The sequence below is a fragment of the Thalassophryne amazonica genome, chromosome 12 (assembly GCF_902500255.1).
Source record: "Thalassophryne amazonica chromosome 12, fThaAma1.1, whole genome shotgun sequence".
NCBI classification, from domain to species: domain Eukaryota; kingdom Metazoa; phylum Chordata; class Actinopteri; order Batrachoidiformes; family Batrachoididae; genus Thalassophryne; species Thalassophryne amazonica.
This window is the reverse complement of record NC_047114.1, coordinates 94,545,548-94,571,403: the sequence shown is the minus strand read 5'-3', so window position 1 is coordinate 94,571,403 and position 25,856 is coordinate 94,545,548. Positions and strand designations below refer to the sequence as shown.

Sequence of the window (25,856 nt, the reverse complement as noted above, 5' to 3'; positions counted from 1 at the left end):
TGACTAAAAAGATTAATCCAGGTTTTGAGTATATTTCTTATTGTTACATGGGAAACAAGGTACCAGTAGATTCAGTAGATTCTCACAAATCCAACAAGACCAAGCATTCATGATATGCACACTCTTAAGCCTATGAAATTGGGCTATTAGTAAAAAAAAAAAAAAGTAGAAAAGGGGGTGTTCACAATAATAGTAGTGTGGCATTCAGTCAGAGAGTTAGTCAGTTTTGTGGAACAAACAGATGTGAATCAGGTGTCCCCTATTTAAGGATGAAGCCAGCACCTGTTGAACATGCTTTTCTCTTTGAAAGCCTGAGGAAAATGGGACGTTCAAGACACTGTTCAGAAGAACAGCGTAGTTTGATTAAGAAGTTGATTGGAGAGGGGAAAACGTATACGCAGGTGCAAAAAATTATAGGCTGTTCATCTACAATGATCTCCAATGCTTTAAAATGGACACAAAAAAAAAAAAGAGACGTATGGAAGAAAACGGAAAACAACCATCACAATGGATAGAAGAATAACCAGAATGGCAAAGGCTCACCCATTGATCAGCTCCAGGATGATCAAAGACAGTCTGGAGTTACCTGTAAGTGCTGTGACAGTTAGAAGACGCCTGTGTGAAGATAATTTATTTGCAAGAATCCCCTGCAAAGTCCCTCTGTTAAATAAAAGACGTGCAGAAGAGGTTACAATTTGCCAAAGAACACATCAACTGGCCTAAAGAGAAATGGAGGAATATTTTGTGGACTGACGAGAGTAAAATTGTTCTTTTTGGGACCAAGGGCCGCAGACAGTTTGGGAGACGACCCCCAAACTCTGAATTCAAGCCACAGTTCACAGTGAAGACAGTGAAGCATGGTGGTGCAAGCATCATGATATGGGCATGTTTCTCCTACTATGGTGTTGGGCCTATATATCGCATACCAGGTATCATGGATCAGTTTGGATATGTCAAAATACTTGAAGAGGTCAAGTTGCCTTATGCTGAAGAGGACATGCCCTTGAAATGGGTGTTTCAACAAGACAATGACCCCAAGCACACTAGTAAACCAGCAAAATCTTGGTTCCAGACCAACAAAATTAATGCCTCGCAGATGTGAAGAAATCATGAAAAACTGTGGTTATACAGCTAAATACTAGTTTAGTGATTCACAGGATTGCTAAAAAAGCAGTTTGAGTTTGTGTGAACACCCCCTTTTCTACTTTTTTTTTTTTTTTTTTTATAATAGCCCAATTTATAGCCTTAAGAGTGTGCATATCATGAATGCTTGGTCTTGTTGGATTTGTGAGAATCTACTGAATCTACTGGTACCTTGTTTCCCATGTAACAATAAGAAATATACTCAAAACCTGGATTAATCTATTTGGTTACATAGCACTACTGTACAAGTATACTTTAACTTTAATAAGCTAAAAAATGGGCCAATCGCGTCCCACGAAGTATTGAAATAGGACACTCACAAGTGTACTATAAAGTGTATTTCGGAAGTACACTTGAATTTATTTAATCTAAACTTTCTGGACACTTTTTTGGGGATAAGTATTTCTTCTTGTTTTTGGAAGTTTTACTTTGTACATTTAAAAAACATAAAAACCTTTGTTATTGTCGTTTTTGTCTCCTGTAGTTCACAGAGTGGCTACAGAAGAAGCACACGGACGACCTCTTCAATGACGAGGCTGATGTCCGCTGTTTGCTCGCCAGCACCTCCAAAGTCGACGGCGAGGAGACTCTGAAGCAGCCACCTGGAGGTACCTGGGGGCCTCCACAGCTTGATGTGGAACTTTAGAACTCGTGTTACAGCGGGTCTGTCCAGAGTAAAACACCGTCACTGTGTTTATCTCTGCTGGACTCATCACTCAAAAGACACCAAATCTGGACAAGATGACGTGAACGATGTTTTTAGAATTGACATTTCTGGGTTTTTTCTAACTTATGGATACATCGAGCCTTTTTTTTTTTTTTTTTTTTTCTGTTTTTTTGTGTTGGAGTGAAGTCTGAGCTTTGTGAGGTTGTGAGTCGGTGTGCTGTCACTTTGAGGGTGATAAAACGCATTCGCTCTCCTCTGTTTCCGGGCTTTCTTCCTGTTTGCATTATGTGCAAAGGGTCATGCGTGATGGCACAAAAACACCAAAACCCGTGCATGTTTTTCACTCCTTCACCCGACTTCACTCTGCCTTCTCTCCAGAGATGACGCGGCCTTAATATTAGTTATATTTTATATAATTTTCCTCTGAGATAGTGGAAGATGTGGCCGGTTAAGCCACTGGAGGGCAACCTCCACATGCTTTCATCATGCTTTACCAATGCCAAATTACCGCCTGTCAAATGCAGTTCAAAGGAAAACCGGTCGACACAATTTGTTGTTAAAAGCAACAAAAATGGGGCTGAGCTGGTGGAGCGTTTTTCTGTGGGTATACTTGCACAGAGGTAATTGTTGTGTGAACCCAGGCATCACTGGAGGGATTCCCCACAGCAGAACTGTGTGGGTGCTCTGTGTTTTCACAGAAGTGAACATCTGGAGCTCCTGAGCTGCACGGGCGCCTCCTAGGCTCCTCCCCTAACCAATCAAAACGCAGTAACCTTCAAGAGAAGGACGCTGAGAGCTCCAAAGCACATTTCAGAAGGCGACCTCTTCTGATCTTGGTAAGCGTCAGTGACTTTGAGTGATACTGTTTTCATCATCGGAACATTTCTACGTGTTTATACTATTATACTGTAGTTTCAATGGGGGAGAGATTTATGCCTCTGAGTAACAGAACCCGTCATAGCTTTATTTCTTGTACTTTGAAAGCTTGTACTGATTTTCATGACGCGCTTGTATGTCATTTGTTTCACATTAATCTTATTACCAGTCTTAATTTTTATTAATCAGTTTTTTTTCCATATTAATTTTCCAGTCAAATTAAAATTTATTGGCGATATTTAAACTGATGAAGATTTATCAATAGCTACACTCCAGTAACTTTACATTAAGACTGTAACGGCATGATTCTGAGTTATTTTTTAAAGTATTTCTTTTCTGAAATGAAAACAAAAATAAATATCTGAGTCCATTGAGTTGGACACCATAAGTGTCAAAACCAATAATTACATATATTTAAACTGCTGCTAAAATAACAGAATGCAACTAATTAAATGCATCTACATCGCCCTCCAAAAGTCTTGGAACACGTGGTATTTCACATATTTTAGTTTGTTTATGCCATTTCAAATACAAAAATTTTAAATTTCTAAAATTATCTTCCTTAAACTCAAACTGAAAGCAAATCTCTACAACTTGATAGATATTAAATAAAAAAAAATAAGTAATGGAATACTTTGGTATAACACCTGTAAATAATCGGCTTCATTGCCAGTTTTCTTCAGACAAGTCGGGGGATGGATACATGAACATTTCCAAGTCACTGAATATGTCTTGGGACTTTATGTACATCAGTTATGAAGAAATACAAACATTATGACACTCTATGGTAAATCTGTGTAAAGTAGACAGTTCTCAAAAACTGAGTGACTGTTCAAGAAGGAGAAGAGTGAGGAAAGCCACCAAGACACCCAGACAACCCAGAAGTTGTTACAGGCTTCTCTGGCTGTGATTGGAGAAATTGTGCCTAGTGCATGTTTTCCATTTTGATTCCCCAGTTATACAGCTTCATGATGAAGTGGCATAGAGGAGGATTTTCTTAACACGAAGACCTGAAAGTTCAGCTACAATTTGCCAGAAATACATCTGAGATACAAGCCTAGATTTGATGTTTTGGTGAAAGAAAATCCTCCTCTGTACCACTTCATGAAGTTGTATATACATGAAAATCCAAAAATTATATACATGTTTGTATTTCTTTATAACTGATGTAAATAAAGTTCAAGACACATTCAGTGACTTGGAAATGTTCATGTATCCATCCCCTGACTTGTCTGAAGAAAACTGGCAAAAAAACTGATTATTTACAGATATTATACCAAAGTGTTCCATTACTTATGCAACCCATCAACTTGGCTTTTAAATTTTTAATATAATTTATATCAAGTTATATAGATTTTGCTTTCAGTTTGAGTTTAAGGAAGAAAATATTGGAATTTTTTTATTTTTTGTATTTGAAATGGCATAATTACAGTTACAAAGTGTGAAATACCAAGTGTTCCAATACTTTTGGAGGGCACTTTATGTCTTCAGTAAAATGATGGAAAAGCCAAATATATCACATCTGACAAAAGCTTATAATCTGAACATTTTGTCAATGAATTGTTACTTTTGTCAATAATAGTAAATATTTCAAAAAATTGGGATCGCCAACTCAGGATTGAGAGGTTTTCTGGTCAGCAATGTTTTTTTAGAGTACAACTGTGATAAGTTTTCATCCACCAAACCTCCCTGAGTTCAGGCCACATCTCATCTCCTCAAGTTTTGTATTTTTACATTATCACTTAGTTTTAATTTGTTTAAAAATTTTCTCTACAATTCACTTTTGTTGCACTGTGATGCGGCCGTCAGTGTGTGTACAAGTGCTTGTCATGAACAAGACCGGATAAACAGCAGAGGCTCTGAGCTTGTGGTCACCTGCTTTTCAAAAAAAAAAAAAAAAAGCCACTGGATGTGGAGATGAGCACAAGTGCATTCACTATTCAAAGAACGTGGGCAATGGGTGTGAAAATTACAGCTGTGTCGGGTGGAAACCAGCAATGACACTTGTGCTGCACTGTGCCCTACTTTGTGCCAGTTTGCAGATAGGGCCCTTAGACCTTTGTGGCTCACCACATTGTGATGGCAAATAATCAAACCATTTCACCAAATTTTTCCTCTATCACAAATTGAAAGAATTTTAGTTTACTTTTGTATGTGTGGTATATTTAACAACAAAAAATTAAAAACTCAGGGAAAGTGGAGTAATCTGGGTTCAAAGGCCATGAATGCCCAGACTGCACCTGCATTAAAATTTCAGAAACTGTCCCATGTGTTTTTTTTAAAAATGTATTTATTTTGGTCTTCATGGACTGGCACCTCCCTACCTAGCTGACCTAATTAAACCTTACGTACCGGCCCGGGCTTTACGTTCTCAGGGTGCAGGACTACTTTGTGTCCCTAAGGTGAATAAGAAGTCTGCGGGTCATAGAGCTTTCTCTTATTGTGCCCCTGTTCTGTTGAATGATCTCCTTGAGTCAATAAAACAGTCAGATTCTGTGGAGACTTTCAAGTCCAGACTTAAGACGCACTTATTTTCCCTTTCGTATGGCTAGCATACTGGTACAGTTTTGTTTGACACTTTTTAATGTTTTAATCCATTTTATTAGCCCCTTAACGCCTATTGTCGCATATGTGCTACAATATTTGACTCAGATATGCAACATACCAAATTGACCAGTATGCCTGTTGTCGCAAATTTGCAACATACCATTATTATTATTATAACATTATAACATGAATTATTACAAAAATACCAAAATTACTATTTATTTTTTGTGCAGAAGTGAAATGAATAATCTCAACATTATTTACCATCTACTTAAAGGCAAACACACACACAAAACATTTTTTTATACGAGGTCTATTAGAAAAGTATCCGACCTTATTATTTTTTTCAAAAACCATATGGATTTGAATCACGTGTGATTGCAGGCAAGCTTGAACCTTCGTGCGCATGCGTGAGTTTTTTGACGCCTGTCGGTTGTGTCATTCGCGTGTGAGCAGGCGTTGAATGAGGAGTGGTCCACCCCTCTCGTCGTTTTTTCATTGTTTAGGAATGGCTCAGAGACTGCCGCTTTGCTTGATCAAAATTTTTTCAGAAACTGTGAGGGACATCAAAGTGGACACCATTCGAGAAATGCAGATGGTTTTTGGTGAAAATTTTATGGGCTTCAAAGAGATTACGGAGTGTTACTGTCGCTTTAAGGACAGCCCAGAGCGACTGGTGGTGCGCCGCGCTCCGAAGCCGCCATCGACAGACTGAGCGACCATTTCATTTCTAAACGGATGGCTGTATAGATCCGTGACCATCGTGTGCAATTTCTCTGGTTATCACAAGAGCTGGACATCAACCATTTTCCAGCAGATTTCACTTTTAACAAGATATTTTGTCATGGAAAGCCGAGCGGAGGCTTCGCGCGTCACGATGGATTCGCTACTGGAACAAGACAAAACCACCTCCGTTTTGGTCTCACAGGACGGCTTTGAGATGGCGTTCAGACAGCTGTCGGTGGTTTTTCCATCGAGTGATTATCCAAGAAATTGTGGATGTGCCTGGACATGCCAGAACATGTCCTGTGAGGCTTCATCATGGCGCTGCTTTGCGCCATGCGGCAACGCCGCGACGCGCGAAGCCTCTGCTCCTCTTTCCATGACAAAAACTCCTGTAACAGTGGAATGTGCCGTTCATTTCCAAACTGGACGCTGTGTTTTATCCGGGATGTCATCTGGCTAGCACAGGAATTGTGAAAAGACGTGGACATCAGCACTTTTTCGGCACATTGAGACAGACGTGCGGAGGAATTCCGCGCGTCGTGGCGGTGCCACATGGTGCAAAGCAACGCCGTGATGAAGCCTCACAGGGCATGTTCTGGCATGTCCAGGCACATCCACAATTTCTCGGATAATCACTCGATGGAAAAACCACCGACAGCTGTCTGAACGCCATCTCAAAGCCGTCCTGTGAGACCAAAATGGAGGTGGTTTTGTCTCGCTCCAGTAGCGAATCCATCGTGACGCGCAAAGCCTCCGCTCGGCTTTCCATGACAAAATCTCTTGTTAAAAGTGAAATCTGCCGGAAAATGATTGATGTCCAGCTCTTGTGATAAGCAGAGAAATTGCACACGATGGTCACGGATCCATACAGCCATCCGTTTAGAAATGAAATGGTCGCTCAGCCTGTCGATGGCGGCTTCGGAGCGCGGCGCGCCACCAGTCACTCTGGGCCGTCCTTAAAGCGACAGTAACACTCCGTAATCTCTTTGAAGCCCATAAAATTTTCACCAAAAACCATCTGAATTTCTCGAATGGTGTCCACTTTGATGTCCCTCACAGTTTCTGAAAAAATTTTGATCAAGCAAAGCGGCAGTCTCTGAGCCATTCCTAAACAATGAAAAAAACGACAAGAGGGGTGGACCACTCCTCACATGTGAATGACGCAACCGACAGGCGTGAAAAAACTCAAGCATGCGCACGAAGGTTCAAGCTTGGCTGATGCAATCACAAGTGATTCAAATCCATATGGTTTTTGAAAAAAATAATAAGGTCGGATACTTTTCTAATAGACCTTGTATACAGCTATATAAATTCAGGCCTTAAGGGGTTAGTAATTGGAGCGGGCTGCGGCCTCAACTTTACCTAAATTCTGGGTCTTTTAGTGAAGTTTAGGGCTAGTGGCCAGCGATCACTTCTTCTGTTTTTCTTGTTGATTAATGCTGGCAAATTATACAGTATTTTTTGTCTTTCTGATGCCTGATTCTGTTTTTTCTCTGTTTAAGGTGCAGCTCCATCCAGAGATGGGAGTTGTATTCGTGTTGGCGACCCTCCTGTCCTGTGCACCAACAGCATTTCTTGTATATTCGTCCGTGAATTGTTTCTGTAATTTATGTCTGTACCATGGCCCAAGCAGAGGGTCACCCCTTTGAGTCTGGTCTGCTTGAGGTTTCTTCCTCAGGGGGAGTTTTTCCTTACCACTGTTGCTCTGGGGGTTGGTAAGGTTAGACCTTACCTGTGTGAAGCGTTTTGAGGCAACTCTGTTGTGATTTGGCGCAATATAAATGAAAATAAATTGAAATTGTCTTATGACTAAACTTCCATTGCGTTGTGTGGTAATTTTATTTTTGCAGGGATGAATTTCGAGGACGACAGCAGTGTGTTAGCCAGTTGTGGCAACGGCAAACTCAGACAGTGGCTGATCGACCAGATTGACAGCAGAAGATATCCCGGCCTGGTGTGGGAAAACGATGAAAAAACTATTTTTAGGATTCCGTGGAAACATGCAGGAAAACAGGACTATAACAGAGAGGAGGACGCTGCACTCTTTAAGGTGAGACTGACTGACTGACGTCTATGATACTGTCAAAAAAAGGCAAAATAATATAAAATTCATGCACTGGCGGATGCTGCTTTTGTTACCCAGGCGTGGGCAGTTTTCAAGGGCAAACATAAGGAAGGTGTGGACAAGCCCGACCCCCCCACGTGGAAAACCAGACTACGCTGCGCTCTGAATAAAAGCAACGACTTCGACGAACTGGTAGACAGAAGTCAGCTGGACATTTCAGAGCCCTATAAAGTCTACAGAATCATTCCAGAGGGAGCCAAAAAAGGCAAGTGCATTTTAATACAGTCAGAAACCCATTGCACGTGAGATACAGCCAGATTCTGGTGACACGACCAGAAGGACACGGGCTTAATTTGTGCAAAAACTCGGCTACACAAAAGAGCTTTAATTTTACAAAACTTATTTGCAATGTTGCAGATGTTGTACGTATGCAACGCTGAAGTTGATTGTAGTGACACAGGAAACACAAAGGAAGCAAAAACATGTAGCAAAAAGACCAGAGTGCTTTTTAAGAAGAGGGCAGTGAGTAGTGAGTGCAGAGTGCACGCTGCACAGCGAGACAACCTACCGCCTGGTGTAATGAAGTCTCCATCACATCACAGCTCCTGTCTCTCTGCAGCGGTCACACTGCTTTCCATTCTGGTGGTGAGTTTACTGTCAAATTAATCAGAATTTGCCTCATTAAGTTCACCACTAGTCATCCAAAAGGGTTATTATTTTCATCTCCTTTGTGTGCTTGATTATAATATTTCAAAAACTAATTGAGTTGATTCAATTTTGTACATTAGTTAAGTCTTACTGAAGGATGAACCCATTAACTTTTCAGGTCCAGGGGTCAAAGGTCAAAGTCATAAAGCAGGGTCAAAATTTTTGCTCAATGCAAATGGGAATTTTTTTAAAGGTGTATAATGGAAGAATTTGAAGTGTTGTGTGGCCTTTCAAAATGTAGGATTGTATTTCACCTCGAGTGACCTTGAATGTGACATCGTAGAAAAGTAAAAAAAATTTCTAAATGCTTTTCACAAGACCTGTTGACAAGAATTTGTTGACTTTGTACAGGATTGTACAGGGTAATAAAACTAATCATGAAAGAATTAATAAATGGATTATTAAATATCAATCAATAAATCATTTTAGACCTGTACATGTGGGAAAAGTCTGGCCTGAAAATCCTGCTGCTTGTCTTTGAATGCTGTCACAAAAAAAGTATTTATGCTGCATTTCCAGATATGAAGATGAACAGTCTGGAGGAAACACCGTCACAAATTAATTCCCTTGGATATATTCCTTCATATGCATCTCTGTACAACCAGGTCAGATCTTATTGTGGCTCCTACGTTGTATATTACCAAGTAAAAATACATAATACGAAGATAATTTGACCAAAATGGCTTTTTGTTTTTCTTCAGATGCCCAGTTATATGATTTCACAGGAGAGAACGGAGTGGAGAGATTATACAAATCCAGAACAGCAGTCAGTTCCGTCCCCACATCATCATGGATCGGAGCTGCAGTACAGCCAGTGCCACTACCTGTTGCCCCTCAGCCGGGCGTGGCCCGCCTCACACACAGAAACCGGTGAGATGGTCGTGCCTGTTTTCACAACAGTGTCAGTTTTATTTTGCTTTGGAAAAGTCGATGCAAGTATCTTCTAAAACTGGAGCCTCCAACCTGGTGCACCTCCTGCAACTGCAAATGATTAGTCAAGTCTGGTGTTTCCAAGCTCTTGATTGGCTGAGCGCACCTGACGTGGGTAATTAGCAGTGGGTGGAGAGTTAGAAAGCAAGAAGCGCAGGTGATCTCCAGGAGTAAGGTTGATGTGACTCCGTGAGTGAATAGCAGCTCGATGGCTTCATGAATCTGTTCACTCCAGTTTGTGAATTCGACAGCTCAGAAACAATAAACACAATCATTTATTGTTACCAGCTGCTGAAGAAGACGGACTATTTCTGCAAAGAAATGAACTAAATTAAATAATAAACTGTTAATTCATGACTGTGTCTCTAAAACTTGAATAATGTCATAATATCACACAAACCTGCAAGAAGAGTTGTGTATGAATTTAGCGATGAAAGAAAAAAGGAAGTGAGGAAGATAGATGAGAGCAAGAGAGAGTTTCAGCACAGAAATGTACAAAATCAGACAAATAATCCTTTTGTTTGATTGTTTAACAGCTATTACAATATAAAACTCCAATAATACGGTCATACCTCCACACGACACCACGGAAAGAATTTTGTATCAATTTAGCCATGAAAGGAAAAGTAAGTGAGGGAAATGGTTGAGCAAGATATGCAGTGAATGACAGACAGGCGGAAAGAGAATATTTCTGCATAGAAATGTACTAATTTTGAGTAAGAAATTATTTTACTTTTTAAAAGTACTTACAATTGAAAACTCAAATATGTCAAACATTTATGCAATTCAGCAGAAAGGATTCTGAATTTAGCTGCAATAGAAAAAGATGATGAGCTGAGTGTACAATGAATGGGGTCCAAGAAAGAGAGAGAGAGCATTTCAGTACAGAAATTTACAAAATCAGAGAAATAAACCCATATTTTCTGACTGTTTTATGTGCTTTTATGTTCTAAAACTCAAAACAACAGTCATCCCTCCACACAACCCAGCAGAAACAATTTTGTATGAATTTAGCTGCAAAAGAAAAGAGAACGAGGAAGACTGAGCTAGGTACGCAGAGAATAGGAAGATAATATTTCTTGTTTGCAGTGGTGATGGGCAGGTTGACGGATGAGATCAGACAGGAGTCCTCATGGACTATGATGTTTGCAGATCACATTGTGATCTGTAGTGAGAGTAGAGAGCAAGTTGAGTCTAGTCTGGAGAAGTGGAGATATGCTTTGGAGAGAAGGGGAATGAAAGTCAGTAGAAGCAAGACTGACTACATGTGTGTGAATGGGAGGGAGCCCAGTGGAATAGTGCAATTACAAGGAGTAGAAGTGGCGAAGGTAGATGAGTTTAAATATTTGGGGTCAACTGTCCAAAGTAATGGAGAGTGTGGTAGAGAGGTGAAGAAGAGAGTGCAGGCAGGGTGGAGTGGGTGGAGAAAGGTGGCAGGAGTGATTTGTGACCGAAGAATATCAGCAAGAGTGAAGGGGAAAGTTTACAAAACAGTAGTGAGACCAGCTATGTTGTATGGTTTAGAGACAGTGGCACTAACAAAAAGACAGAAGGCGGAGCTGGAGGTGGCAAAGCTGAAGATGTTGAGATTCTCTTTGGGAGTGACAAGAATGGACAAGATTATGAATGAACATATCAGAGGGACAGCTCAGGTGGGACGGTTTGGAGACAAAGTCAGAGAGGCGAGATTGAGATGGTTTGGACATGTGCAGAGGAGGGACCCAGGGTATATAGGGAGAAGGATGCTGAGGATGGAGCCACCAGGCAGGAGGAGAAGAGGGAGACCAAAGAGGAGGTTCATGGATGTGCTGAGAGAGGACATGCAGGTGGTTGGTGTGACAGAGGAAGATACAGAGGACAGGGTGAGATGGAAACAATTGATCTGCTGTGGCGACCCCTAACAGGAACAGCCGAAAGACAAAGAAGAAGAAATGTATTAATTCAGAGTAATAATCTGTCATTTCCCTGTTATTTAACACTGGTTATGTTCTAAATATTAACACGGTCACATGTTCACACAACACTGCAGAAAGCAGCCGAATCAGACCCATTTTCATTCTAAATATCTCAATAGAATGAAAACAAAAACAGGTCAAACACCAAATTAGAACTTACAGTATAATGCAAACCAATAAATACAAACTGTGTGAGATAAAATCATGCAGCAGAAAATATGTGTAACATAAACCTTAAAAGATGGTAGTGACATTATTATTATTATTATTACATTAATGCCAGGTTTGTCCTTTTTTCATCCCTGCAGAGTTTACATCAAAAGACATGGTGTCACTCATGAACACACTTATTATGCTTAGTTCATCAATTTTCTAATTATGAACAATATTATTTTTTTATTCCTGATCAGGTTTCCAGGTTTCCTTCCATACCTACTTTTCAGACTCTCAAAAGCCCGTGTTTACAATGGACCACAACAGCGCCATAACTGGTAAACAATCGTCTGCACTAACAAACACACACACTAGTGCAGCAGATAACTGAAAAAAATGCTTCAAATTTTGATGCAAGCACCAAATTTGGCACACATACTCCTTAGACATTACTCTTTTAAAAATGCCGGGTATCCACATGAACTTTCAATAAGCGGCCAAGAAGGGGTCAATTGAAGTATTACACAGGGGTTAAAATTTAAAAATGCTCCAATCATATTGAAAGGTATTCCATATTATTTGTCTGATCATAAAGATTCCAAAAAGGTATAGTTTGGACTATTTGTGAATGAATGGTCTGGAGTTATGGGGTAAAAACAGCAAGAACACTGAGAAAGGTCAATTTCAGTTTGTACAGGGGTCAAAAGTTAAAGTTGCTCCAATTTTGGTAAAACGTGGTGCAGATTACTGGTTGAGCTAATAGTTTTGACTGTGTTGCGTGCTTGGTTTGCAAAGTAAAGGTTAAACAATATCAGCATCCATTGGATTCTATGACATGTGACATACGTTACCCTGTAACATGATAACTAAGCATGATACATGATGCAAACTATTCCTTTTTAAAACCGTATTCACCCAACTAATAATTTGCATCACTTTTTACCAAAATTGGAGCAACTTTAACTTTTGACCCCTGTACAAATTGAAATTGATCTTTGTCACTGTTCTTGCTGTTTTTACCCCATAACTCTGGAACATTCATTCACAGATAGTCCAAACTCTACCTTTTTGGAATCTTTATGATCAGACAAATAATATGGAATACCTTTCAATATGATTGGAGTATTTTTTAAATTTTGACCCCTGTCTAATACTTCAATTGACCCCTTCTTGGCCGCCTATTGAAAGTTCACGTGGGTACCCGGCATTTTTAAAAGAGTAATGTCTAACGAGTATGTGTGCCAAATTTGGTGCTTGCATCACCATTTGAAGGATCCCTCAGTAAATATTCACTTATCTGCTGCACTACACTGTTTAAAATCATTCAATCAATCAATCAATAACTGTTGACCCCGCTTGACTGAGTCAGGTCATATTGTTGCTTTGACTGAGTTACTTGAAGTCATTATGAATTTAAATTACATTTTCAACAATGCAACTTTACTTTTGACATACAGTGAGTCAAAACAAGATGACTTGACTGAGTCAGGAGGCGTCAACAAATTTTTTTTTTGTTTTTTAACAGTGCAGAGTTATTTAAGGTCTTGATTTTGTGTTCATTTGCATTTGAAGATAAAAAAGCACTTTGCAGCCCTGCAACACTTTTACTTCCCTAATTCTGTTTTTTCTCAGCGCATCACATCATCAGAGGAGTTTAAAAGCAGTTTGACATGAGAAGTTTGACGCATTCTGACATCAATCAGAATGAAATAAAACTTGCGTTTAATATCTTGTATGAGCTCCATGTTTGAAGAACCTGACTGATAAATCAGTTTCTGTCTTCCAGATTTCAGCCTGCACGTGTCCCTGTTCTACAGAGAGTCTCTAGTAAAGGAAATCACCACAACCAGCCCAGAAGGTTGTCGGATCACCTCCTCTTCTTCGCCGTCCTCTTCTTCCTCTTCCTCCCCGTGTCCCGACGACAACCTTCACGGCGGTGCGGAAGTCGTGCTTTTTCCGTTCCCATATCCAGAGTCTCAGAGGCAGGGTGCCGAGATGCTTCCCAGCGTGCTGGAGAAGGGCGTGCTGCTGTGGATGGAGCACGACGGGCTGTACGCCAAGCGCCTGTGCCAGAGCCGGGTCTACTGGGAAGGACCTCTGGCTCCGTATGTGGATAAACCCAACAAGCTGGAAAAAGAGCAGCCATGCAAACTGTTTGACAACCAGCAGTTCCTTCTTGGTGAGCGAGAATATGTTACTGTGGTGAAAAGCAATGGATGTTTACTCATTCATGATGGGATGCGACTGACATCCTGATTGAATTATTTCTGAGGATTTGGGGGTGTGGTGGTGGTAGGAGGTCAACTGGTAGCTGGATTATGATATAAGTTAAAAAAATCCATTATTCGATGTTTAGAGCAGGTAGCTAAGTGCGACTAGGACTGCGGCCACCAATATGGGTTTGAGTCCTGGTCACATGACCTGTCTACACTCTCACACAAAACATTCCATCTGCATTGCCTCAGTCCGCCCAGCTGTACATGGGTACCAGCCTTGGCTGGGAAAGTATCCCGTGATGGACTGGTGTTCCATCCAGGGAGAGTTGTAGACTTTCAACTGCTTTGAGCTACGGAATCCGCAGAAAAGCACAAGTACAAACAGGCCCTAGGGTGTATATAGGACTTAGAACTTCTACTTCATATCTCAGCCACAAACCAAGATATGGTCACAAGGAGCAACTGCTGCCATTTTTTTAAAAAGCTTAGCATGAAGGTCAAATATCAAATATATGTAAAAGTAAGTCCCTTCGGCTTCTCCCTTGTTTGCACTTGGGGTCACCACAGCAAATCCAAGGTGGATCTGAATGTTGATTTGGCACAGGTTTTACGCCGGATGCCCTTCCTGACGCAACTCCACATTACATGGAGAAATGTGGCAGGGGTGGGATTTGAACCCAGAACCTTCCGAACTGAAACCAAGCGCATTAACCACTTGGCCACCACCCCTGCGTCAAATATCAAATATATAAATTCACTTTTTCAGTAACCTTCAATCATTGTTGCAATCGATTGAGCTTCTGGGTGTTTCACGAGAGAAATCCCATTTTCTACAAAAAAACATGAGCAATACACAGTTTTTTTTTTTTTTTTGGACAAACGATTATATTTTTGTATGTAGCATAATGTTTACCCACTGATGGGACTCGACTGAAGATTCAACGTCAGACTTTGCTGTTTTTTGAGCTTCTGGGTGTTTCACGAGAGAAATCCCATTTTCTACAAAAACATGAGCAATACACAGTTTTTTTTTTTTTGTTTTTTTGGGACAAATGATTATATTTTTGTATGTAGCATAATGTTTACCCACTGATGGGACTCGACTGAAGATTCAACGTCAGACTTTGCTGTTTTTTGTTCAGTAAAGTTACAGGTGAGGTCCTATCAGGTCTGGGAGCATGTGCTGGTGCAAGCAATTCCCACCACACTACCTGCTGTGCATCACGAAAGTATTCACAGCACTTCACTTTTTCCACATTTTGTTATGTTACAGTCTCATTCCAAAATTGAGTAAATTAATTTTTCCCCTCAAAATTCCACTCACAACACCCCATAATGACAACATGAAACAAGGTGTTTTGTTTATTTAGATTTTTGCATATTATTAAAAAGAAAAACTAAGAAATCACTCATATATAAGTATTCACACCCTTTGCTCAATACTTTGTTGTTGCACCTTTAGCAGCAGTTACAACCTCAAGTCTTCTTGAATATGATGCCTCACGCTTGGTGTACCTATCTTTGGACAGTTTGGTCCATTCCTCTTTGCAGCACCTCTCAAGCTGCATCAGGTTGGATGGGGAGCGTCGGTGCACAGACATTTTCAGATCTCTCCAGAGATGTTCAATCAGATTCAGGTCTGGGCTCTCGCTGGGCCACTCAAGGACATTCACACAGTTGTCCTGAAGCCACTTCTTTGATATCTTGGCTGTGTGTTTAGGGTCATTGTCCTGCTGAAAGATGAACCGTCGCCCCAGTCTGAGGTCAAGAGCGCTCTGGAGCAGGTTTTCATCCAGGATGTCTCTGTACATTGCTGCATTCATCTTTCCCGCAATCCTGACTAGTTGTTGGGAAGGTGTCATGACACGGACCCACAACAGGGGGCGCTAAGGAACGGACAATGGATAAGCCAACCAGTAACAATTTAATGTTGTGGAAACACACAACGGAATACAGATAGAAACATGGATTGCCAATTATACACCAGGTGACGTGTGGGCAGGCTCGAAGATAGAAGACCTCTGGCGAGAGAAGAGCTGATTCCCACACAGCTTCCACCACCAACGGGCCTGAAGAACACCGGAGCCGCCAAGTCCCGAGTCCCCAGGTGGCCTCTGCCTTCGGCTGTCGACCCTGGTACTGCTGGCAGAGAACAGAGAAAATCCAGGTGAGTGTGAATCCGCACACTCAGTAGTCCACTCACAGTCAATGTTCTTTAAGGAGGGAGCACCTCCACCTCCAATCACACACTCGTGCAGCTCCTGTGTAACCACTTATCTGCTACGGAGCGTGATGCGAAGTCATCGCGGTCACGCCCTTACTCCAGCTCTGATAAGGACACCACAGGGCAAACGGCTGCAAAGAAGAGTTAAGTTAGCAGAGAAAATTACCGCAGAGAAGGTTACCTCTTGGTTGCTGATTTCTCGGCGGGGAGGTGGAGTTGTAGTCCGGCTTTTATGGTGATGTGGAAAATGACTGACAGCTGGTGCAGATGAGGAATGACAGCTGTCACTCTCCGTTGCTCCGACGCCCTCTCGTGCTTGAAGTCCGCACTCCAAGCAGGGCGCCATCTGGTGGTGGTGGGCCAACAGTACCTCCTCTTCAGCGGCCCACACAACACTAGTCTCCCAGTTCCTGCTGCTGAAAAACATCCCCACAGCATGATGCTGCCACCACCATGCTTCACTGTAGGGATGGTGCCTGGTTTCCTCCAAACATGACACCAAAGAGTTCAATCTTCGTCTCATCAGACCAGAGAATTTTGATTCTCCTGGTCTGAGAGTCCTTCAGGTGCCTTTTGTCAAACTTCAGGTGGGCTGCCATGTGCCTTTTATGAAGAAGTGGCTTCCGTCTGGCCACTGTACCATACAGACCTGATTGGTGAATTGCTGCAGAGATGGTTGTCCTTGTGGAAGGTTCTCCTCTCTCCACAGAGGAATGCTGGAGCTCTGACAGAGTGACCACCAGGTTCTTGGTCACCTCCCTGACTAAGGTCCTTCTCCCTCGATCACTCAGTTTACATGGGCGGCCAGCTCTCAGAAGAGTCCTGGTGGATCTGAACTTCTTCCATTTACAGATGATGGAGGTCACTGTGCTCATTGGGACCTTCAAAGCAGCAGAAATGTTTCTGTACCCTTCCCCAGATTTGTGCCTTGAGACAATCCTGTCTCAGAGGTCTACAGACAATTCCTTTGACTTCATGCGTGGTTTGTGTTTTGACTGTCAACTGTGGGACCTTATATGTAGACAGGTGTGTGTCTTTCCCAGTCATGTCCAATCAAATGAATTTACCCCTGGTGGACTCCATTTAAGCTGTAGAAACATCTCAAGGATGATCAGTGGAAACAGGAAGCACCTGAGCTCAATTTTGAGCTTCATGGCAAAGACTCTGAATACTTATGTACATGGGATTTCTGAGTTTTTTTTATTTTTTAAAAATTTGCAAAATCTAAAGCAAAACAAAACAGCATTGTTATTATGGGGTATTGTGTGTAGAATGTTTGAGGGAAAAAAATGAATTTCATCCATTTTGGAATAAGGCTGTAACATAACAAAATGAAGAAAAAGTGAAGTGCTGTGAATACTTTCTGGATGCACCGTACTGACGAGCTGTCGATTCTCTGCCCATCGTACCTCCTCAAAGACTCTTTAGAAACCAAATCATGATTGAAGTCACCTGCCGACATCACCTGTCTAAAATATCGTCATTAATTAATTTAATTAGATTTTTCTTACCTCATTATTAGCTTTTTTAAATAAAGTGTTGCAGGCCTGAAATGCAAGAAGGAATTAACAAATGAACAAAATAACAAATGAATAAAATGATAAAATTAAGTTGACCACAAAAAAAAATAAAATAATAAAATATTATATATATATCTTGGGCATATCCTGCCTGCAGTGAAACAGAAGACAAAGTAAATGCAAGAAAAATCACTGCAGGTTTTTTTTTTTTTTTTTTAACGTTGCATTTTCTGTACCATCCCAACGTTTTGCTGATATGGAGTTGTACAATTGTGTTTATATATATATATATATATATATAGTAGCAGCAACTTGCTCTCCCCCCTTTTTATCCCCATGAATTAAGGACTAATTAAAAAAAATACTTTTTCACAAACAATGCAATCAGCAAACATGAGTAGAGAGATGTAAAGCTCATTATGGAGCCATGAGCCTACACCACATAAATAAGTTTGCCTGTGCTGATGCAGATCTACATGCGTTGACAGTGATGATGTCACCTCCACCTGATTCAAACGTAGCTGGCCTCATTCTCTGTCTCATGGCTCATTTAAAAGATAATGAAAAAGAGGAGGCGAAGACTTTGGCCTGTACTGCTCATCTAGTGATTGCGCTCAGTTGATGTGGTGGCGTCTATAATGTGGTGATGTTGTTGATAATAATGAAGGAAAGGCTGCAGGTGCTTTAGTTGGGCAAGTCCCTGTCAGTTAAGGTAACCGTAACGATCCATTCACTTCATCGTCATCATCATCTGCTCGGGGGGCCTCAGTCTGTGGTGTCCCCACCCACCTTCTGTGGTCCACCACACGGTGTGAGATGCTGGTGTTTTCAGCGCCATTTCACACAGAAATTTCCATCATTCTCAACAGTACTTTCCATTAAAACTCCTGCAACTGTGATCGTATTATTTATTATGTTAGAAGCGTTTGTCTGCCAGTCTGTTTGTTCCCCTAATCCACCCGGGGCCTTTTCCATCAAACTAGATACTGCAAGTGGATGAAGGTCAACCTCAGAATTGACCTTAAAGGCTTTGTTTTGGCAAAGGTAAAAGTAATCGGGGTCAAACATTTAACGTTTTGATTTTTGCTCCAGCATCCAACAAACTTGGTCCACATATGGAGGTACGTTCCAGAATTGCCCAGCGAGGTCAGATTTACCAAAGGTCAATCATTTCTACCAAACTTCATATTTCAATGAAATGTTGAAATCAAAATTGCCCTTAAAGAATTTATTTACTAGCGTGTTGCCCGTGGGGATCCATGGGCTGTAGCTTGGGTCATGTTTCTAAAATAGGTAGCTGATATTTTTCAAGGGAGGTCATAAATTATGTAAACTTTCTATAATGATTTTAACTGAAAATGCAAGAAATTAAAATGAGAAAGTTTTGTGAATAATTGTATTTATTTTTTTGCACATTTTAGTGGATGTCATGTTTTACGACTGGCAAGGTTGAGATATAGTATTTCCTTTGTTTGGAGCTTGTCTGGTTACCAGGGACTGATTCATGGTGATATCAACGCCCATTGTTCACTGTTGTTACCCAATATCCCTAATTTCTTCAAAACTATTAGCCCTATTAACTTTGCATTTTCGTGGCGTTCATCCTTGACCCAAAACACACGTATACATGCACACATATACACGCACACATACATGTACACAGAGGCCACTTGGCTTTTAATATATAGATTTTGGCAAAATATTTGATTTTTCACCCAAATTTGGACAAAATCTGGCAAACATTTGGCAAGGCCAACCAAAGGTCAATCATTTGGGTGAAGGTCAAGGTTACTGGGTTCAAATGTCAGATTTTTGTGGCCCTTACTGGTCTTCATGCCCATGGGTCATACTGTGGAGTTACAGTGAGGAAAATAAGTATTTGAACACCCTGCGGTTTTGCAAGTTCTCTCACTTAGAAATCATGGAGGGGTCTGAAATTTTTATCTTAGTTGCATGTCCACTGTGAGAGACATAATCTAAAAAACAAATCCAGAAATCAAGATGTATGATTTTTTTAAAATAATTTATTTGTATGTTACTGCTGCAAATAAGTATTTGAACACCTACTAACCAGAATGAATTCTGGCTCTCACAGACCTGTTAATTTTTCTTTAAGAAGCTCTTATTCTGCACTATTTACCTGTATTAATTGCACCTGTTTGAACTTGTTACCTGTATAAAAGACACCTGTTCACACACTCAATCAATCACACTCCAACTTGTCCACCATAGCCAAGACCAAAGAGCTGTCTAAGGACACCAGGGACAAAACTGTAGACCTGCACAAGGCTGGGATGGACTACAGGACAACAGGCAAGCAGCTGGTAGAAGACAACAACTGTTATGATTATTATTAGAAAGTGGAAGAAACACAAGATGACTGTCAATCTCCCTCGGTCTGGATTTCATGCAAGATGTCACTTTGTGGGGTAAGGATAATTCTGAGAAAGCTCAGAAACTACACAGGAGGACCTGGTCAATGACCTGAAGAGAGCTGGGACCACAGTCACAAAGATTACATTAGTAACACATGATGCTGTCATGGTTTAAAATCCTGCAGGGCAGCAAGGTCCCCCTGCTCAAGGCAGCACATGTCCAGGCCTGTTTGAAGTTCACCAGTGACCATCTGGATGATCCAGAGGAGGCATGGGAGAAGGTCATGTGGTCACATGATAACAGAATAGAGCTTTTTGGAATCAACTCCACTTACCATGTTTAGAGGATGAGAACAACCCCAAGAAAACCATCTCAACCGTGAAGCATGGGGGTGGAAACATCATACTCTGGGGGTGCTCTTCTGCAAAGGGGACAGGACGACTGCACTGTATTGAAGGGAGGATGGATGGGGTCATGTATTGCGAGATTTTGGCAAACAACCTCCTTCCCTCAGTAAGAGCATTGAAGATGGGTCATGGCTGGGTCTTCCAGCATGACATTGACCCCAAACACACAGCCAGGGCAACTAAGGAGGGGCTCCGTAAGAAGCATTTCAAAGTCCTGGAGTGGCCTGGCCAGTCTCCAGACCTGAACTCAATAGAAAATCTTTGGAGGGAGCTGAAACTCCAAACCTGAAAGATCTAGAGAAGATCTGTAAGGAGGAGTGGACCAAAATCCCTGCTGCAGTGTGTGCAAACCTGGTGAAAAACTACAGGAAATGTTTGACCTCTGTAATTGCAAACAAAGGCTACTGTACCAAATATTAACATTGATTTTCACAGGTGTTCAAATACTTATTTGCAGCAGGACATACAAATAAATTATTAAAAAAAAAATCATACATTGTAATTTCTGGATTTATTTTTTAGATTATGTCTCTCACAGTGGACATGCACCCAAGATGAAAATTTCAGACCCCTCCATGATTTCTAAGTGGGAGAACTTGCAAAACCGCAGGGTGTTCAAATACTTATTTTCCTCACTGTATATTAAAAATCTGAGTGTGGAAAGGGAAGGATATCTTTGAATTTGTCAGCTGCTTGAATGTGTTACTAAAGCAAATCTTTCTTTACACGATTCAGAGCTTCAAGATTTTGTACACAATGGCCGACATCTTCCGAGACACCAGATCATACTGTGTTTTGGAGATGAGTACCCAGATCCCAATCACCCAAGGAAGATGATCACTGCGCAGGTACTCGTATGCACAACATGTGTATTACCCAACTACTACAACAAAATGTCATTTTTTTAAAGAGTCACTGTGAAACTGACATTTGAGCATGTTTAGCTCCTGCAATGTGAAACAGGTTAAACTGCACACAGTTGGATCAACACAAGTCAAGTTTGCATTGGTGCAGTGTGTGGTGTGTCCACAACACCATGGAACTGCCTTTGGTCTTAGATGGTAACCACCCAGCAGACAAGCAGTCCATCTCCACATTTCAAAAGTAACCAGTTATCTGCCTCATCCAGTTCAATTTATTTATATACAGTAGTACCAAAATGCAACATATGTTGCCCCAACGTGCTTCACATGGGTAAGGTCTAACCTCACCGACCTCCCGAGCAAGCACACAGGTGCCACTGGTAAGATAAACTCCCTCTGGCACTTTTTTTTTTTTTTTGCGGAAGAAACCTCAAGCAGACCAGACTCAGAGGGGTGACCCACTGCTTAGGCCATTCTAACAGTTACAGGGATCAGATAAAGTACAATAGAAAGTTTACAACCATGTACAGTAGTGTTCAGAATAATAGTAGTGCTATGTGACTAAAAGATTAATCCAGGTTTCAGTATATTCTTATGTTACATGGGAAACAAGGTACCAGTAGATTCAGTAGATTCTCACAAATCCAACAAGACCAAGCATTCATGATATGCACACTCTTAAGGCTATGAAATGGGCTATTAGTAAAAAAAGTAGAAAAGGGGTGTTCACAATAATAGTAGCATCTGCTGTTGATGCTACAACTCAAAACTATTATGTTCAAACTACTGTTTTAATCAATCCTGTGAATCACTATTTAGTTGTATAACCACACTTTTTTCATGGTTTCTTCACATCTGCGAGGCATTAATTTTGTTGGTTTGGAACCAAGATTTTGCTGGTTTACTAGGGTGCTTGGGGTCATTGTCTTGTTGAAACACCCATTTCAAGGGCATGTCCTCTTCAGCATAAGGCAATATGACCTCTTCAAGTATTTTGACATATCCAAACTGATCCATGATACCTGGTATGCGATATATAGTCCCAAAACCATAGTAGGAGAAACATGCCCATATCATGATGCTTGTACCACCACGCTTCACTGTCTTCACTGTGAACTGTGGCTTGAATTCAGAGTTTGGGGGTCATCTCACAAACTGTCTGTGGCCCTTGGACCCAAAAAGAACAATTTTACTCTCATCAGTCCACAAAATATTCCTCCATTTCTCTTTAGGCCAGTTGATGTGTTCTTTGGCAAATTGTAACCTCTTCTGCACGTCTTTTATTTAACAGAGGGACTTTGCGGGGGATTCTTGCAAATAAATTAGCTTCACACAGGCGTCTTCTAACTGTCACAGCACTTACAGGTAACTCCAGACTGTCTTTGATCATCCTGGAGCTGATCAATGGGTGAGCCTTTGCCATTCTGGTTATTCTTCTATCCATTGTGATGGTTGTTTTCCGTTTTCTTCCACGCGTCTCTGGTTTTTGTCCATTTTAAAGCATTGGAGATCATTGTAGATGAACAGCCTTTAATTTTTTGCACCTGCGTATAAGTTTTCCCCTCTCCAATCAACTTTTTAATCAAACTACGTTGTTCTTCTGAACAATGTCTTGAACGTCCCATTTCCCTCAGGCTTTCAAAGAGAAATGCATGTTGAACAGGTGCTGGCTTCATCCTTAAATAGGGGACACCTGATTCACACCTGTTTGTTCCACAAAATTGACGAACTCACTGACTGAATGCCACACTACTATTATTGTGAACACCCCCTTTTCTACTTTTTTTTTTACTAATAGCCCAATTTCATAGCCTTAAGAGTGTGCATATCATGAATGCTTGGTCTTCTTGGATTTGTGAGAATCTACTGAATCTACTGGTACCTTGTTTCCCATGTAACAATAAGAAATATACTCAAAACCTTGATTAATCTTTTTAGTCACATAGCACTACTATTATTCTGAACACTACTGTAAAACACATTGAAGTTACCTGACAAGGACCATTTTGGCAAGATACATTGGTGAGTATTTTATCTTGTCCTTCCTGTCCTTCAGCCATGGGTCCAACAGAAACATCCAGGTGAAACGTGGGCATTCTCTGGGCCTTTTCCAGCTGCTGGGGTCCTCAACACTGAGAATCATGCCACATGGTCACAATGTCATAGATGATGTTCCCTCAAAATGCTAGTGATACTTCTGTTCGGCTTCTCCCCAAGAAACCAATCATTTGACAGTCATTCCAGCGTAACCCAAGGAGCCTCTGAAGAGACCTTGTACCAAAGATAAGCAGGCAAAGACATAAGTCACAGTTAGCATCCAAAACTCACAACACTACAGTAAAACAGGAAGCACCTGACCTCAAGACTTGTATTTTCATTCTCCTGTTAAGATATCTGCATCACCAAACATCTCCATCTCGCAGACGCCATGACTCTGGAAGCTCTTCAGGTGTCTCTTGATCTTGAAGTTGGAGGACCCAGAAACATGATTGTGAATCTCTTTACAAGTTCAACACTTCTGCTGCATACAGACACACTTCTGATGGCGGAATCTTGGTCTTGATCCAGGACCATCACAAACTCAGATGTTCTGGCTCCTCTTGTTAACTGTTTGAGTTATTTTGTTCACACATGGATGGATAGATGGACACACATGACTGAAAGAATGGCGCTGCATGTGTTAAGCGCGGGTGTAAAAATCTCCAAATAGATTCACACTCATACACTGATATCAGGGTGCTGCCATGATGTCAAGCACTCAATTTGGACTGATGACCTTGCACTGGTGTCTCCTACTGATTTACCCTCTCTGGTGGGGATCTGAACCAAAGAACCTTTGGTCACAAGTCCATCTTGAGTGGAAATATGTTGTCTGGAGAAGGTAAATTGGTGAAGATGAAATTATTTCACACTGATCATTTCGTTTCAGGTGGAGCCTACGTTTGCCAGAAAACTGGTGTGCTATTACCAGCAGAACAGTGGCCACTACCTCCGACCCTATGACCACATCCAGGAAGAGAATGCAGCTCCACCAGCCACCTATTCCTCCCAGAGACCTCTGCAGCATATTCAGGAGTGATGAGGAGGCCTGTTCAGTACGGTAGTGATGGGGAAGACCTCGGTGTTTTCACTTGTAGTGTTTTGTTTCTATGATTGTGGAGAAGATATATTTTTCCTCTCTCTCTCTCTCCAGATATTGTTGTGACAGTGTGAAGGATGCGGTTTGTGGGCGGGGGGAGGATGAGGGGAGAGGAGGGCGCCTGAGACAGGAAATACTAGCACAGGTGCACAGGAAGAGTGGCCCCTAAGACAAACACTGATGCGTCAAAAAGGACCGAGCAGAGCATGAATAAGTATTTATTGCACTCTCCAAGGGTAGAGTTTCATTGTGGCACCAAAGGCAAAGATGTCACCCTAAAGTATAAAAAAAGCAACTTCTGTTGGTGTTCAAGAGATTTATGTTTTTATGTTGGTGTGCATAAATGTAACATCGGGTGGACAAATTCATAGCGAGTAAATAGTCACACGCCAAAATCTGAACATGTTAGGACGATATGGAAAATGCTAATTAAAAACAAACGATCAAAACAAAACCACAGTGATTCTTAACATTTATTTGGCTTCTGGTTCATTGCAGATGCTATGAACCAAAGATATTTCCATGTTTTGTGTGGTCAACTTAATTTAATTTGTTAATATGAACCCATTCTTGTATTTAAGGCCTGAAACCCATTCCAACAAAAAGTTGGGACTGGAGCAATTTCAGACGAGTAGCAATAATAATAATAATAATAATGATGACTTGGATCTAATGACGTGAAGGAAGAACCAAGTCTTTAAGGTCCTGGTGCTGTCTGTCTTGCTGTTTGGTTGTAAGACTTGTATGCTAACCAGTGACTTAATGTGACACCTGGATTGTCTTTGGTACTCTGTGTCTTTGAGGGTCGTTGGGTACCACTGGAATGACTATGTATCAATCATGTGGTTACTTAGAGAGAATAAGATAAAGGAATATCATTTGCATTGTGAGGGAGTGTCAAATTAGAGATTTTGGCCATGTGGCCTGTTTCTCTGTGCATGATCCAGCATGCCTGTGCCCGACTGCTGGGGACCCCAGTAGCTGAAGAAAGTCAAGGCGACGCTCACATTTCCCCTGATTGTGGCAGATGGATGGTTATTTTAGAGATGTGGGAATGGACCGCTTGTTTTCCTGGGTGGCTGCCATCCGGGACCCGAGGCATTTCTGTGATATCTTGGATGCTGCAAAGTGCAACACCAGCGTGTGCGCTAAGACTTGAGTTGATATGACTTCTTAATAATAAGAGTGTTATATTAAACATGATTTGCTTCATAAATAGTATTCTCAAGAGACTGAGTCTTTGAGGAGGATATAAGACCTCCAGTTTGCCAACAAACTTGTGAGAAAATTACTAACGGAATTAAAACTATGTTCTTCAAACACTGACGGGATTTTCATATT

The 25,856-nt window shown here is 41.1% G+C and overlaps 1 protein-coding gene and 1 long non-coding RNA gene across 2 annotated transcripts; one reads left to right on the top strand and one right to left on the bottom strand.

The window, feature by feature from the left end:
• Positions 1-1,646: 1,646 nt before the first annotated feature.
• LOC117522301 lies at positions 1,647-20,802 on the bottom strand. Its single transcript, XR_004564194.1, has 3 exons — positions 20,792-20,802; positions 8,179-8,184; positions 1,647-1,791 (listed from the first exon to the last, which is right to left on the bottom strand). It is a non-coding gene; the product is annotated as an uncharacterized LOC117522301 (long non-coding RNA).
• irf4a (interferon regulatory factor 4a) lies at positions 7,777-24,951 on the top strand. The gene is made up of 8 exons (XM_034183694.1): positions 7,777-8,009; positions 8,103-8,289; positions 9,252-9,337; positions 9,434-9,602; positions 12,028-12,108; positions 13,557-13,949; positions 21,249-21,361; positions 24,306-24,951. Exons 1-8 carry the CDS (start codon positions 7,812-7,814, stop codon positions 24,453-24,455), a joined length of 1,377 nt encoding a protein of 458 aa, XP_034039585.1. The 5' UTR covers positions 7,777-7,811; the 3' UTR covers positions 24,456-24,951.
• The last annotated feature ends 905 nt before the right edge of the window (positions 24,952-25,856 follow it).